This window comes from Seriola dumerili, unplaced genomic scaffold (genome assembly GCF_002260705.1).
Source record: "Seriola dumerili isolate Sdu_G_001 unplaced genomic scaffold, Sdu_1.0 BDQW01000331.1, whole genome shotgun sequence".
In the NCBI taxonomy this organism is placed as follows: Eukaryota; Metazoa; Chordata; class Actinopteri; order Carangiformes; family Carangidae; genus Seriola; species Seriola dumerili.
In genome coordinates this window covers 7,125,122-7,141,614 of record NW_019174586.1, presented here as the reverse complement: position 1 = coordinate 7,141,614, position 16,493 = coordinate 7,125,122, and the positions used below count along the sequence as shown (strand labels likewise).

Below are 16,493 nucleotides of genomic sequence, written 5' to 3'. Positions count from 1 at the left end.
CTGCTTTATATTTCCATAATAACTCTTGAAAATTGATACAGTTGGATAGCTGAGAGCTGGGTTAGTCCATAAAAGCGGTACTCTGACTTCATTTTGGCTCGACTTGATCGCAATGACAATGTACAAATGTACAGACTGGCTTCAATCTGCAGAAGTCTCCCACAGTCTGAGTGAGAGCCCCGGCAGGTGGAACTGGACCACAGAGACACAAAAATAGAAAAACAGAACTGCTGTACATATTTAGAGGGAGGAGAAACTCCACACAGTCCATTTTCTTCTGAACTGCACTGGTCCTCCCATCTGCTTGGTACTAGGAGGGTCCTCTGCACGCTTCCCTGCAGGCTTTAGTGTCCATTGTTTAGCAGATGAAGGAGCAGCAGCAGAAGGCTGAAGGCAGCTTGAAGCATTAGACTAGGAGGTGAAGCAGAGTTTGGGAGGCTGTTGGAGGGCAAGGTGGACTGACCCAGTAGCAGTTCATTTCCCAGGGCCTGGGAGGAGACAGAGAGATCAGTTTTTGGATAGCCCAGTGCTAAGAATCTGTGGATACTGTATTATGTTACAAATAAAATTCAAATAGAATATCTAAGAATATCTGATTATCAGAATAATCGGAAGGGCCAGATATTATTGCTGGCATGCCAATTTTGGTCCGCAGGCCACCAGTTGCTGTCCACTGTCTTATGAGATGGTCATTGTGTCAGATCAGGCAAGTCATAAATTCTCTTTGTGTCTTTGCCATGAAACATGACGAACTGCATAACGAACCACAAACAATTATTACTTTCTGTTTTTCACGACTTGGGAGCTTTACATAGATGATCCTTAAAGTGCCATAGACCAACTTCACTGTTCCAACAAATATTTACGTATGAAATTATGTTTTTATTACTCTCCACTCCTAATTTGATTCGCTGTGTTTACAGTTGGAAGAGCACTAGTTACTCCAATGGACCAACATTATGGAACATGTCAGAGAATTTGTCAAACTACGTGAGCGAAGCAAGTGAATTTGGACATGACAGTCTTTATGTCAGGACATCATGAACTCTCCCTGATCGATGCTCATTTTAGTTTCTGACCCACCAAATGATGCATCCATCAAAAAACATGATAATCAATCTGACATGTTTCAAATTAAAGCTAGTGTGTGTAGAATTTGAAAATGTACCACTTTGGCACCATGGATTTATCCAGCAACACTGAGAATGAATTGTTGAAAGCATCGCACATTGTGGCTTTAATATTTTAAAATGGCAATATCGTTGCGGCACTTCTGAGTCATGCTTTCTTCTGGTGTCAGGAATGGTTTCACTGCTGGATGTATAATTGTGTGCAGCTGCTAAAATCGACCACTAACCATGACAGAAAAGTGCACACCTGTGTTGGTATAATTGTATCCAGAAGGCTCCTCATCGTTTCTATGGTTTCTGGTGGAGAAGTGGTGCTCCTGTTCTCTCTGCTGCTGAGGCTGAGGCTGGGTGTAGTGGGCTGGTTGAGAGTCGGCTGCTGGTCTGATTCGCTTCCAAACGTCATGAGAGCATTCCCTGAAACATGAGACAAAGCAGTAAAAAAAAACAAATGGTATTAGACCTCAGCAGCACTGTCTTGATATGTTTTCATCGAGTTCCACTCATGTCTTATTCAATCATGGGAGATGCCTCTGGTTCGGAGTTGTAAATTTTGCATGCAAGCTTTTGCTGGGCCAGAGCTAGTTTGGACTTGGTCAGCAGCAGAGAGAAAAAATAGAAAATAATCAGTATTCTCTTCAAGTATCCAAACTGCACCTGCCTCTCCACATCGACCTCATTAACTCATAGACCATTTGCACTGGCCAAACAACTCTGAGACCTCTCTCTGTATCTGTTCTAGGCAGGGGGCCCGAGGAAAGACTGGCCAGAGATTCACCTCGCTGCATACACCAAGCAAAGATACTCATGGTGTGCACAGGTTTCAGCGATAGATATATTTACTCACTGAGGGCCATAATAAGGACCATTAATTATTCACACTCAAGAGCAGATGTCATAAGAAGAAGGGTGTTAGGGTGAAAATTAGCATAAGGAAACACAGCAGAATAAGAGAAGACGCAATAAATTACAAGACACACGTGGGACCTCTGGATTAAGGTTGATGTAGCACCCTAATATGAAATGATCTTACGTGCTTCACCTTCAATCCATATCATTTTCATTATTTATACAGTATAATTTATTGTATGTACTGCTATTTCCTCTGGTTCTGAATTGCCCAGCTCACCTTCATGAATCTGTAATCAACACCCTGGTAATATGGCAAAGAACTGGTACCATATTACACCCGGTTCAATACATTCATTGTGTTCAATTACGTCCTCAACTCAACTCAAAATGTTTTTAGCCACGTGGATCCATGGCAATATCAGTCAGTTGGTCAGTTGACTGTAATATCTCAAAAACTACTGGATGGATTACCATTCAATTTTGCACATATGTTCATGGTTCCCAGATGACAAATCCTACTGACCTTTATAATCCCCTGATTTTTAATGAGCGTTTTATAAAGGAAGTTTCCATGAATTTGTTTTCTAACTTTTTCCATCAAAAACAGGAAAGAAAAAGAAAACACGTATATCATGTGGAGGAGATTTAATAAATATACCATTACCTAAGAATTGCAGGGCCATTTTACTTATAATTCACTAAGAAGTGATTGAACACCCAGGCAGAATTACCAAGGAAACAGCGTGAAGGGGATGATTAATAACAAAAGGGGATGAAGTGAGGAAGTAAATGAGAGAGAGGGAAACAGAAAGAGAGAGATAGGGAGAGAGAGAGAGCATACTGTAATTCTACAAAATGCACAGGATCTTTCAGTTAAATACATCTCGCTCTGCTGCTGTTTGACAATGCTGGGAAATATCTGTCTCAATGAAACCTGACGGCTCTTTCCTGTCACTTTCTTTTATCATTACTTTCTTTGCTTTTCATTTCAAGTCTGTTTGAATGTTCCCCATTGCAGGTTATCAGTGCAAATTATTCTGATTAGGGAGGGACGTTTTCGTATTTCATTTCATAATCGAATTACTCTGGCTGTATCGGTAGTTGAGTGGAACGATATGAAAGTGTAGAAATCCAAACAAACGAGTGACGTATTCATGGAACAGTATTTGTTTCAGCCATGCAGTGTTGGGTTGTATATCTGTTATATCTGTTTTTACTCTGAAGTCCTACATTGTTCACACTGACAACGAAAGTGTCCATATGCTGACTTTTTTTGTCTGAGGTGATACAGACGTGATGCTTCCTAGGATTATAGACAAAAATGTCAAAACCAACATTTAGAACCTCTCACCGACTTAATCATGAATGACAGTTCATGAACTGTCCCCTTAAAAAGACAGTGCCTTGTGTCCAGTCATGTGTGTCCACCCTGTCCGACTAAAGTTAGTCCACGTTCACTCAAAGCGAAGCTGCTGATATGGATGACACGAGCGCAAACGCTGAGCCTCAACCTGAGCAGCCTATACCTAAAAAGAACGCCGTGTCCATCGCTTGGGCAGACTTTGGCAGAAAGAAAGAAGAAGAAGAAGAAGCCAAAAAGCCAAAAAATAGTCACATGGCCCCCTGTAAAACTGCAACTTATCCTTTCTTGCTGGGAGGTGGATTTTGTTACCTTTTGGACAGAGCAAGGCAAGCTGTTTCCCCCGTTCCCTGGTCTTTATGTTAATCTAACTGGATGTGGCAGTAGCCTTACTTTTATATCACAGATATGAGAATGGTATCCATCTTGTCATCTAACTTTTAAGAACAAAGCAAAGAAATGTTTCGCAAAATATATGACACGGTGCAACTTGTTCTAAACATTTATCTTCGAGGAAACTGAAACAATAAATTAAATTACAGTGGCCAAAATGTTCATCGCTGCAATTTGATAATGCAGTTTGTCTCACTTTGTTGACCTAGTATTCCTGTAAAGACACTTAGTCCTTTACAGACTGAGTCATAACTGGAAACAGATCTAATTGTTACCTGGAAAAAAAAACATAGATCATAAAACATCATAAAGTTGCAGAGAGGGAGAGAATCAGCGCTGTCCCTTGAACCGCTACGATACCGATTAAACAAGACATTAAAATAGCAGAAAAAACTTTATCCCCCATCATATGAAAGCAAATACCTCTATGTAATCACAACCCATTACCCCAAAGTCCATTACATCGCGGACAGAGTGACACTCACGGAGACAGATGTTGTCGGTGAAGGATCCCAGGAAATTGTCACAGTCCTCTCTCTGGCTCCCACTGGCTGAGCAGGAGCACCATGGAGCCACGCTGGACGTGGAGTTGTCAACATAGTTGGGAGTTATTGTACTTCCTGCAGAGAGACCGCACCAGGCCTCCATCAGTATTAAATATTCATTCTCCTTTGAGTTGTTACACTGAGTTCGTAGTGCTTCATTTTCCAGGACATTAATGGACACTGCATTTCCTATAGGCTGACCTGATGTAAAGGGGTGATAACGTTCTAGTTTAGCTGGTTAAACTGGCTGCACACTCACTTGTTTGTCCTAAAAGAGAGATAATGAGAAATACTTTTTCTATTTTGGGTCACAGAAGTCTCTGGCATTGCAATTTCTTTTTTTTTTTTCCATAGCTGTTTTTTTTTTTTTTTTCTCAACATAGTGGAGGTGAGATTTCAAGTGCTTTAATAAATACGAGACAGAAATGAAAATGCCAAGTGTGTGTTAGTGCTGAGGGGCACCATTTGAGGTTCTTGAAGTGCATTACATTAGTTTCTCTCTCCAGTGTGTGGAAAAGAAGTGGCTGTTCTTTTTCTTTTACCGACTGTTATAAAAACAAATTAAACACACATCGCATCATATAAACAGCCTTTGTTTTTCTGTAACGAGATTTTTATGCTTTTTTGAACATATGAACTTTTTGTCTTTTAGTTTCATTATATTCTCCAACTCACTCCTAACCTGTTCTGTATGTATGAATTTAGCGCTCACAGATTCCTGCCTCTTTATCCTTCTATCCCACAGCAGTTCACACTTCACGAGAGCTTGCTCAGAGTTCAGTTCACACTGATCAAAATTAACCAGTTGATGTTCATTGTTCACACTTCTAAATTCTGAACTACATTCATAGTCCCAAAAATGAACTTCTTGATGTTCATTTGTTCTGTTTGTTTTTTTTTTTAAATGAGCTTCGCTGAGCTGTTCTTTTTCAGTAGATCCATCCCCAGCCCCCGGTCATTGCCACATCACTACCACACTACTGTAGAGTCACAGAGATATTACTTTTAAAAGCCAAGAAAAACCAATGTGAGTATATGTTTTACCACTTAAACAATGTGTCATAAAGCAGACAGGACGGGTCCATGATACCCTTAAAAAAAGCAATGAAATATTTTGAAAATAGACACGTCATTGAAAGTGCTTGATTTTATATATTTTTTCTTCAACTTGTAAATAAGTGTCTGTCTCTATTGCTCAACTTACCCAATATATTGTTTTGCTGTGCTGTTGGAGAAGGCAAGAGAGCACATGGTGTGCATCACTATAACACAGCACAGCAGAGACGTGTTCACACATTCAAGCCTCTCATTCTTTTAAATTGTTGCCTGTCAGCTTCTGTAAAGCCTGCTAGTTCTCATTATAAATAATCTTAGTGTTGAAACACTAATTAACCTTGATCGTTGTCCCAAACGATGCCGTGTTGGGTCCTTGAATTTAAGGGAATTGGGCCTTGGAGGTCCTTGAAAAGTCCTTGAGTTTGATGTTTAAGAGAGTGTGGGAGGACAACTGAAAGCACATCAGTTTGCAAATGTAATGCAGCTCTACGTACATTTTTATTATGCATGTGAAAATTATACTGTAGATGCAATGGAAATATTATATATTATTTTGCCTGCCTGAATCAAATTATGTAACATAGAGTTCCACTCTATGTTACAGGCTGGTACAAACTCCACCACTGGCTTCATTACTGTCGCTAGCTGAAAGATGTGCTATGACTTCAGTAAGCGTGCCGGCTGCTGTAAATACTTTGGTGCCACCATGAAACACATGTTTTTTGGCAGATGACAAACAGCCTTTTGGTTGGTGCATTGTTAACTCTTGTGCAAACGGTTATGTTCAGATCCAAAATCATGTGCAAGCTCATGCACAACACTGTCACACAGCATATGGCAAATACCTTCTTTCACACGTACTGTCTCTTTCCTTCTCCACCTGTTCATTTCATTAAATCTTTCTTTCTCTTTTATAAGTTTTCTGGCTGTGTGTTACCTCTCAGGTGTGCACCTACCTATGAGCCCTGTGTAGGCGAGGAGACAGGCTCCATAGTTCCCTTGCTTGCAGCCATTGGCAGACGTTTCAGAGGGTTCGCAGTCGTACTGAAACTGTGCCAGACGAGACCTACAGAAATAGCAACAACTGCTTAGCAAAAACATGACAGATCCCTGTATTGTTTTATGTAAAAAGTTTTGCTGGTTCTTTTTTTTTAATACATCCCTTCTACTATAACTTGGTCATTTAATTAAGAGTTTGCCCCTCTGACATAAAGAAATATTGTTGGCTGTGGTGAAGACTGAAAGCATTGGACTGTAATGTGAAAGTGATAGAAAGAGTAATATATTTCATCCCCCAGCCCTGGGATCATTAGTAAAGCCCTCTGAGTGTAATGGGGCTGTGAAAAATAATGGCCATGACCAGAGATAGCAATGAGCGATAACTCTGATCCATCTGGCTCTTTATCTGTGCTAAATATTTAATGTGTTATTCCAACAGGCTCTCTGGGGTGTTCTAACCAATGGTGGTAGAAAGCTTTAGGGTAAAACAGCAGGGCATTTTGCTGATTGAATGGCTGTTTATTTGGTTTCAAAGAGCCATAATACTGAATAGTGCTGGTGCTAATATGTATGGTGAGTATATCTAAAATCTATATCCAAGGAATACTTCAATTAAAGTGGGCCTAATGAAACATTGGCTTTGCTGATTTGGAATATCATGAGAAAAGAGCTGGATCATAAAGCCCAACAAACCTGGGGATTATGATTATATTACAGCAATATGTTATTTTATCCATATGGGACCATGGCAAAGTGAGACATGATTTTAATATCTGTCGTAGACATGAACGACTGACATGGAAATAAATGAGAACCAATTAAAAGCTTCTATTTAGCTCTGTGCTAACCTGCAGACATAGTCAGCTTTGCAGATCCTCATCTGTGTGATGCAGTTGGGTTTTTCTGGGCTTTCATAAGAGCAGCTGGGCACAATGGTCTGCCTCCGACGCTCTGCGCATGCTGTGTCCGTACAGGGGCAGAAGAGCAGCTCGTGTGTGTAATCGGCGGGAACACGGTCGAAGAACCTGCGCAGCGCCTTATTACATTTAGGTCGGTTGCACAGGCCAGACTTGGCAGTGGGTTTGATACAAGCTGAGACGTATTCTGTGCGGAGCTTCTGGCACAAGTCGTCCACATTGCAAGCCTTGGCGGCATCCAGGCAGCGATTCACAGTTGTCATGCCAACATCAGAGTCTGTGGATGGAAGTAAGGTCGAAGACAAGCGTAGATATTAGAGGGAAAAAAAATCAGCAATAGAGCAAAAATGTTTTGTGTTTATGTGAATAAGAGTGTGTGTGACCTGTGGAATGTACTTGATTTATTTATTCAACATGCTGAGACATAATCTCATCTGGTAAGAGTTTCAAAAGTTCAGACAGGCAGTTGGGAATACAAGTTCAGCTTCAAGGTAGAAGAGAATGTAAATAAACAATGGAGGTGCATTTCCTGAAGACCAGAAAAACAAAATTAGTAATAGGAGAGCAGTCTGGTCTCTGCACCAGTTATGAAAATTGCAAAATTTCTTGAAATGAAAAAGAACATCAATTATCCCCAGATTGAATTCTCAACTCTTAAAATCCCTGAACTTTTTCCAATTGCTTTAAAAAAAAAAAAAAAAAATTCCAAGATTCAGAATTGTTGGATTTTTTTTTTTTTTTAAATGTTAGCACAAGACAAAGGTCTATACTTCTTGCCTTTCTATCCTACTAATTAAAATGATTATGGTTTGTAGGCAAATTGCACTACCAGATTTTAAGTTTCAGATGTTAACCTACTGTGTGCCATTTTGCAGAAATACAGACTGTATCTGTTTAGCACAGTGACGTCTCTCCACATTTTCTTAACTGTTGTCCTTGATCTGTAAAATGTGCGTCACTGTTATGTTACCATGGCTTTTCCTCCTTTTGTTATTTCACGGTTCCTGTAAGCGGCCGATCATATTTTTTTATCAAATCAGACAATAATTCAAGGAGTTTCAGTGTTGGAGCAGTGTGGAAAACTCATAACAATGAGCATCTGGCTTAAAGGTGTGTTGCTCTGGCTTCTATTACCACTTACTATTTTGACCATTGTAGTTTGTACTTGATGCCACAGATGAGTCTTTTCTGTCATAATAGAACTTTCCACTAACATTATTGACCACTGTGTTATCAACTGTGTAACTGAGAGCGGTATTTCTGACATCACAGATTAATGTAACTAGCAATTCAGAAGGAGACAGAGAGCAAGAGAAAGTGATGCAGGCACAATTGTAAATAAGATCCAGCAAATGCATAAAAAAAAAATTGATATCCAATTATCTTAAGAAGCAGATCTGAACACAAGTCAGTGTTATGTGGTCTGCAATCCAAACATCAATGTCCAACATCATGTTTGGTGTGTGAGTGAAACCTGGCACTTTGTGTGGCAACTTCTGAATGAACCTTTTGTTTACATGTTGCCTGGGAAATTAGCACAAAAAAACTGCAGCTCCTGGGGGTTTTTTTATATGGATATTGCACTTGGCCATATTGTGATTTCGATTATATTTCATTTAATTGTGCAGCCCTAGAGCCAATCAGAAGAGAGGCTCACAGCCTCTCAGAGTCACCAAAGACTCTGAGAAAGTGTGATTGATTAATGGTTCTCAGCAGATTAATTGATAGTCTTTAGTTTTAGCCCTACTAAGGATCACTTGCCTTGCCCTAATTTTAATTTAAGCTAATGTTGTTTTACCTTAAACGTAAGCTTCAGTAAATGTTTCACATGGTGAACATGTGAGAAAAGATATATTTCGTATACTGCAAACACTGCGATCTGACAATGTTTGCTTTTTCTGTATCAACAAAATGTAAGTTTTGGTTTATTTTGATAAATTTAATGAGATTGCGTTGTTATAGCAGCCTGAGGCTATAAGAAACAATGCAAGATATGGGATTAATGTCATGTTAAGGCAGTCGTATTAAGAATGACAGTATTAGTATTCATTGACATTCACGGATTATGTTATTTCGGATGAGTCTGGGATATGAATGAAGCTGCCAGCCAACAACTTGAAGACAAGGATATAAATCTGGATGCTGGGATTGTGTTCAAATGAATGGTAAGACTTGTGTAAATGTGTGTCAGAACATAAGGGGCCTCTATTTGCCTGGGGCGTGCTTCAAGGAAATAACATGATACATGGGAATCATATATTCTGGCTAGAGCGAAACATGTTGAAAGAGTAAAATGGTATAAAATAAGGTGAAGGTCATTGAACTTGCCAGCTGTGATAGAGGCCAAGCGAACATAGTCGTAATCTCTCTGCACAGTCTCATACGGGTAACTCTCCACCAGGTCTAGTCCTGAAAGAATAAAAGACACAGATAGAAACATTGGCTTGAATGATGTAACACCATGATTCATCACAAGTGTATGAAACACAAATAATGTTCTCATGTAGTCATTTTCATTTAGCCCCTGAGGCTCCAGTCGACTAAATTATACAGACAGGCAGACAGTTATTCATATTATTTTTTGGGAACCACTGTTCAACAGCTCCTTTATGTGAATAAAATGAAGTTCTGATTTGCAGACTGTATAGAAAAATCTTGTTTTTTTTTTTTTTTTAGCAGTTCAGAAAGCTGCTATCAAAAAACCACTGACCGTGTATGGTAGACTGATGAAGGCTCCAGTAGATGCTCAGGCAGTTCTTCTCCTTCTTCATGCCTCGTTTACACTGGCAGCCGTGCAAGGGGCTGGACAGTAGGGCGGACACTGCATTGGCACACTGGCTTCTGGCACCGGGGCCCAGCTTCATGTTGCCATTGCCCGCCACACACTGACGCAAAGTCCGCAGACGTGGACTACAGGTCTCATCACTCGAGCACGAGTCTCCAGCCACCAAGCAGTCTCTGCTGGCCAGTATAACCTCCAACAGAGCTGTGAGAGAAGATATCAACAGGGAGCAGAACGATTTGAGTTGAGGTGTAAGGTTATTAAATGAGACGGGAAATTAAGCTAAAAAGTCAGACCCAAATGTCAGGGATAGGAGGAGGAGAAGAAGGTGAAGAACATTTGGAGAGAAAAATGCTTGTGTAATTCTGCAAACATGATAACGCAGAGGTGTCTTGCAAGTCTGTAATCATTACAGCATTCCTCTCATAGCAAGCAGTGAAATATCAATTCTTCTCTTTGCTCTGTTGCTTCAAAAGTTTGGATGCATCATGAATCTTAAGTTTGGTGAAACTGAGCAGGCATCCAAGATAATGTGCTGGTTACACTGTTTTCAGTCCACTGTTTTCAGGCTGAGGGACAGTGATTAAAGATTTATGATTTATGTTTTATATGACAGTATTTAGTCTTTTAGCCACAAAAATGGCCTAGCTGTCAGTATAGAAATGTCATTCTGTCTGTCCACTGCTTAAGTTCAGAAGAAATATTTCAAAAACTATTGGCATTGCCATGAAATTTTGTAGACATTCATGGTTCCCTGAGGATGAATCCTAATGACTTTGTTGGTCCCCTGACTTATCTAACATCAACATGAGGTTAACATTTGAGTGAAATATCTCGAGAGCTATTGTATGATTGCCGTAACATTTGGTGCACACGTTCATGTTCCTCTCGTGTTGATTTGTAATACTTTGGTAATCTGGTTTTTCATCTAGTAATATCATCAGGTCAAAATTTTAATTTATTTATCACTTTGATTTATGACCAAATACCTGCAAAACTAATGACATTCCCATCAGCTTGGGCTGTATTTTGTGTTTAAACATTAGCATGCTGACATGCAAAAAAAGGACCATGGTAAACATTACACCTGCCAGATTTTAGCATGTTAACTCCTAGTCTTGTTTTTCTATTGGCTCTGTGGTATTTAACAGTAAGAATGTAACTGGCACAATAAAATAGTGGAGTCTAGCCAAAAGAAAGAAAGGACCTTCCAACCCATGTAAAATTCATACAGACCAGTATATTTCACATGTGAAAAAAGTAATCTCTTTGCATTCAAAGACACATAAAGGACAATATTGCAGGAAGCAGATTAGCTCACTTGGTTGTGGTACATCACTCTTTTCACACACATTTAGTATTTCTCTTCCTTTCAGAATGAGAACAATAATCTAAACTTTATGAAAACAGTTTTTCTATGAGCCGTTGTATCTCTAACACATCTTTTCACATAAGCTCTGCTAAGTAGACGATAACTTTGCTTGAACTCGTTACATTGGATCACATGCTTTGTGAGTATCCAGTATTCTGTAACTTGGTCTGCAGGCGACAACATTAATTGCTTTATTGTGAGGAGAACAGCCTCAAGGCTGAAATACTTAAGGTATTGTTTCTGATTTCTCATGGAGTATGAGTTATGAAATAGTATATTTTTGATTTAACGTGTGTAATATGTTCAGGCACTGTGTGAAAGACTGTGAGTGGCAGACTTATAGAGATGCTAATCCATGCTCTCATTGATTCACTGACATCGTCCAGAAGGTTTGACTCCTTCAGTGCTACTGCATGACTGCAGCCTATTCAGCGAGCCAAGGAACTTGAATAATAGGTGTTTGGCATGTACTGAATGTGCTGAGAACCTTAGATAAGCCCATGCAGTGCCGTGTCCATTTATTGAGATTTATCTCAATTTGCCAACAAAACAGCTGGTGAGATGTTGGATGTTGGTTTGGATGAGAGGGGAAGAACTTTTGGAAAACATGAGGGATGCACAGAAAAAGTAAAATTGATGTTAAGTGGTATATAGTCATTGCATTATTGTTAGTCATATCATGAAGGAGTACAAATTGATATGCTCTGTGACTACAGCTTAGTTAATTGCTGTCATGGCTCATTGTTCTTATACCATGCCAACAACGTACACTTGGAGGCATATCGATATGGAATTCAAATGTAGTTTACTGCTATGCCCTTTATATGCTTCTGTTTGAGTCAGATATTCTTTGACGTCTCTTCTCTTGACATCTCCAGCCTGCCGTCACGCAGTTATAGTAACGCGGTGTATAGGGAATCTGCAGCATCTTGGATCATAAGGATTTTAACTTCACTTTAACATACAGCAGTATTACAAAAACATAATTACACACATCAAGATGTTGACCCCATGTGGAAAAACTTTAGACAATTTGCAACGAAACATTTTAACAGGAGAAGTTTTTGTCATAGAGCTCATAAGCCACATAAAGTACAGAACCTCTCTGGAGTTAATTGTAGTGTGGGTGGTGATTTTATTAAAAAGAGCTGTCACTCTTCCTTTGAATGTTTCTTGTGTTGCACTCCATGCACTTTTCTAATTACACTATTGAAAGAATTATAATGACAGCAAAAAGAATTTGTTTGTACCCCACTTTCCATTACTGTTAATTTTACATGACAAGTTGTGATGTTTTACACATGTATATCCAGTGTGTCCAGTTCAAGTCAGAAAACAGCGTGTTGCTATGCTATTGCCAGTCAAGAGTAGACTTTGGAGAATTTGTTTCTCTATTTCCCGGTTATTGTAAAAACATATTCCTAAACATGGCCTGCAATAATTCAAGTGGATCCTATGATTCAAACAATGTAAATTCTCACCACCTTTTTTGTTCCTCGTAATGTCCCTTACCCCATCTGCTTAAATCAAAAGTTTTCAATTTCATGCTGCTTTCATCTGCTTACATTGTAGGTAATTCTGGGCCAAAATTGTCGCAGCCATTGTTTTGATGTTCCAAAGCACACACTCAGGAAAAAAGAAAGTAATAAAACAACATATTTTCCATTCTGTCAAAACTGTTCAATCACTTACATCTGCTTTCAAAGCTGAATCTTTACTCAAACCCCCACAGGTATATCGAGTCTCACTCACATCAAGCTCCCTATCCTGTGTTCAGCAAGTCGGCTAAACAAATCCAACACAGGCATGTGGACGCTGGGAGGGGGAAAAAGAAAAAGCTCCAACCAGCGCCAACGTCCTAGAAGGCCAGATGGTCAGTTGCAAATTCAAGGCAGAGATCCCAGGCCCTTCCTCTACGGCTGTGTGTGTCAGTATGTGCTGCCTGGGCAGAAGCTGGAATAGACACCATACATCATGATTGCAAATGAGCCGTTTGATTTGACATTTCCAATAAGCCTGTCTCAATGTACCAGTGGGTTTAGCCAATTAACCATGTCAGTAATCAATGTGTTCTGAGGCTCAGTTAAGTCCTCAGTTTCCCTGCCACATAAATCACAGGCAGATTAGCTGATCAGTTACCCTTAATGGTCCACTTCAGGAGAGATAAAATGGAAAATGAAAGTTAATGAAGTCAGCTGGAATGTTGGTCTCACTCCTATATACCTACAAAGCAGTGAGGCTGTGGGGGGAAATGGTAATTTATTGGTGCACTTAATGAGTATCACCTTTGTTTCAGAGCTCTTAAAGTTTGTAATTTATCTTGGAATAGTAGTTAAAGCAAGCAGCCTTCCTTTAAAGTGAGTGGCCTCCAGCGGTTTTGCCTAACACCACTGATGGCAGTGGTGTGAGTCTTTGACAGCATGATACAAGCCATTTTTAGCGTGATAGCTAATTCAGCACACTTCATTTCCCAGTTATTCTTGCCTGTGGTTTCTTTGTCAGCTACCTCTACATACTTTCAGCTAGTTCTGAAAGATTCGCAAAAAAAAAAAATCATCTTGCGAATATTTTTGCAGGTATTGTTGGAATAGCAATTTTTGCATTTCATTTTCACTGAAAACTTTTTTTTAAATGATGATGTTATTTTTGCTGGAGCTTGTACCAAACAAGCATGTTCCGTTATATCTGGAGAATATGATTTGTTGGCAGGGACATCTCTGTAGAACCACAATGCATCATTTATGGTATGTTGTGACGAATTTCACCTTTATCAAAAAGATTGCAGGTCTTGTAATTTGGATATCGCATTTGGCCTTATTGTGGTTTTGATAATATTTCGATTGATTGCTCAGCCCTACTTTCGAAACTGAATTCAAACATCCAAGTACAGAGTTTATTTAAGATATTGCATATAACTTTTGTCTTTCATACCTTTTTACATAAGAGAAATACTCAACTTTAAATTTTAAAAAGCTTTAAACCTGCAATGAGTAATATTTTCTGGCCACTTGGGGGCAGCACAAACAAGCAACATTAACATATCATCCCCTTTTTAAATTGATAATTGCAAACAGTTGCTTATATACACCAGCTGATACAGATCAAGTCATTTTGAGTCATGCTTTTGGCCACCGGGTGAATGCAAGTCCAATATTTACTGTCTTTTAGCTGTTTAGCTGTTCTCTATTCCTGAAGGAAATATCTGGCTCTGTAGCTTCTATATGCTCAGTTATGTTCGCCAGCTAGTCTGTCTGCTGTCTGGTGTTGAGCAAAGCAGGTTTTTGAGCTTTTTCACTGAAAACAAAACTGAATGCTGCAGCTGAAAATGACGCTATGAGAGGTCACTCACTCACTCACACTCACTCTTTAACTGTGTATTGTCCTCTTTTGAATTTTAACTGTGTATTTCGACATCATTGCAAATGAGAGAAACCTCAATTATCTTCGAGGCTTAAATGAATAAATGAATTATATTAAATGAAATCGTAATGCTCTGTAAAGCAGAGAGGAGCGACAGACTTGTATGATAATTATCTGTAGGATCATCACAACAAGTAACGCCTTTCATGGTGTCAGATTGTTATTTGATACATTGTTACAGCTGCTTAAGTTGAACAAAGTAAGATAATTGCAAACAGTAGAACTATCGTTTTTCTTTCTTCCAGCTGGAAAATCAATCCAAACTTCCAGCTTTTTGACATCTGCTGTACATTTTAATAATCGTAATTTAAGCAGACCAGTGCAAACAAGAGTGGATAACAAAGGACATCATCATCCACTCTAGACTCTAGTTACTGTGGTTTAAAAGTAAGTTTCTACACACTTCATCTACATGTATCAGCGACTGTATGTCTTCGAATCAAATGTTGTTATCGAGTCAACAGAAGTTTTACTTTTTTTTGTTGTCACCTTAAAAGAGGAACGAGTGGCTCTTAGTTTTCCAGTTCCTTCCAGTTTTATCTGATAAAAAAATCTTCATTTAAAAACATGCACATTATTTTAACTGCTCAAAAGCCCATAATTGTAAATATCAATATGCTCAGCCTGCTGTTTCTTATAACGTAAAATACTGAGTCATACAAGTTATATATAAAATGTGACCATTTCTTTGAGAGAATTGAACAGCAGTTTCTCAGTAGTTGATCGAAATCTTTGCTCAAGGTCTACCATGTCTTCCTTTGACAGAACATCCTGAGATAATTGCCCCCCCAGTATTCTTCAAACAGGTCATGCTCCTTCTGCTGCTTCTTTAGTAGCTCATCCAGCTGTGTCTTGTTTTACCTATAATGTAAAAAATATATATGCAACAGGAGTGACATTTAGCTGTGACTGATGTCTTTAGTTGCAGGTCTTTGAAAGTTCAACAACTAAAGTTGTCAGTCACACATGTTGAACATATTTATTTGTTCATGAGTCTACTTCTTTTTCTCTCAGCCTACTTATAATACCACATACCACTTTTACCTCTCCTGCTTGTCAAGCAACGCCTGCCTGAATATTATCATCATTATTATTATTACTATTATTATTATTATTATTTGAAATCTTAATATTAAATGTTTAGATTTTTGAGAAGAGAAAGACAGTCACACTGGTGAACGTGCTTTAGCATTTTAATTCATGTATCAAAAGTTATTAAAATGTAAATGGGTTAGAAGTGGCACACAGTAATAAAATCTAAGTGAATATTAAATTTGGTTTTATTCTTCATTGATCTCCTGTTGGTCACATAAAATTTTTTCAGTTTAGCACTTAGCCTTTGAGAGAAAAGTGAAGTTCATTATGTTGTGAAATGTGTACTTTAGGTCCCTATGTGTCAAATAAACATTGTTTGCTTTATTAGAAATAACTCGTAGGGGCTAAACATTTTAATTACAGGCATAAGTGAATGCAAATTGTTCTACCAATGAATGAATCATCTTTGCAAAATGCAGCCTGTATTTTTCTGTTATAAATTGTTGCTGTCTGATATGACATTATTTGCTTTTATGGCACAAAATTAGCAATTTCCAGACATCAAAGCAGGGTAGATTGAATTTGGCAAAATGAGACAGCAAAATATCCATCTACATTCAAAAATAAAGCACTGT

At 38.8% G+C, this 16,493-nt stretch overlaps 1 protein-coding gene across 1 annotated transcript; it reads right to left on the bottom strand.

Annotated features, from left to right (window-relative positions):
- Positions 1-344: 344 nt before the first annotated feature.
- On the bottom strand, positions 345-10,239 carry LOC111232589 (GDNF family receptor alpha-4-like; the record flags this gene model as incomplete). The annotated part of the gene is made up of 7 exons (XM_022760173.1): positions 345-488; positions 1,378-1,544; positions 4,218-4,352; positions 6,290-6,399; positions 7,181-7,526; positions 9,578-9,658; positions 9,960-10,239. Coding segments are annotated over 7 exons (1,263 nt in total), but the record flags the coding sequence as incomplete, so codon positions are not given.
- Positions 10,240-16,493: the final 6,254 nt, after the last annotated feature.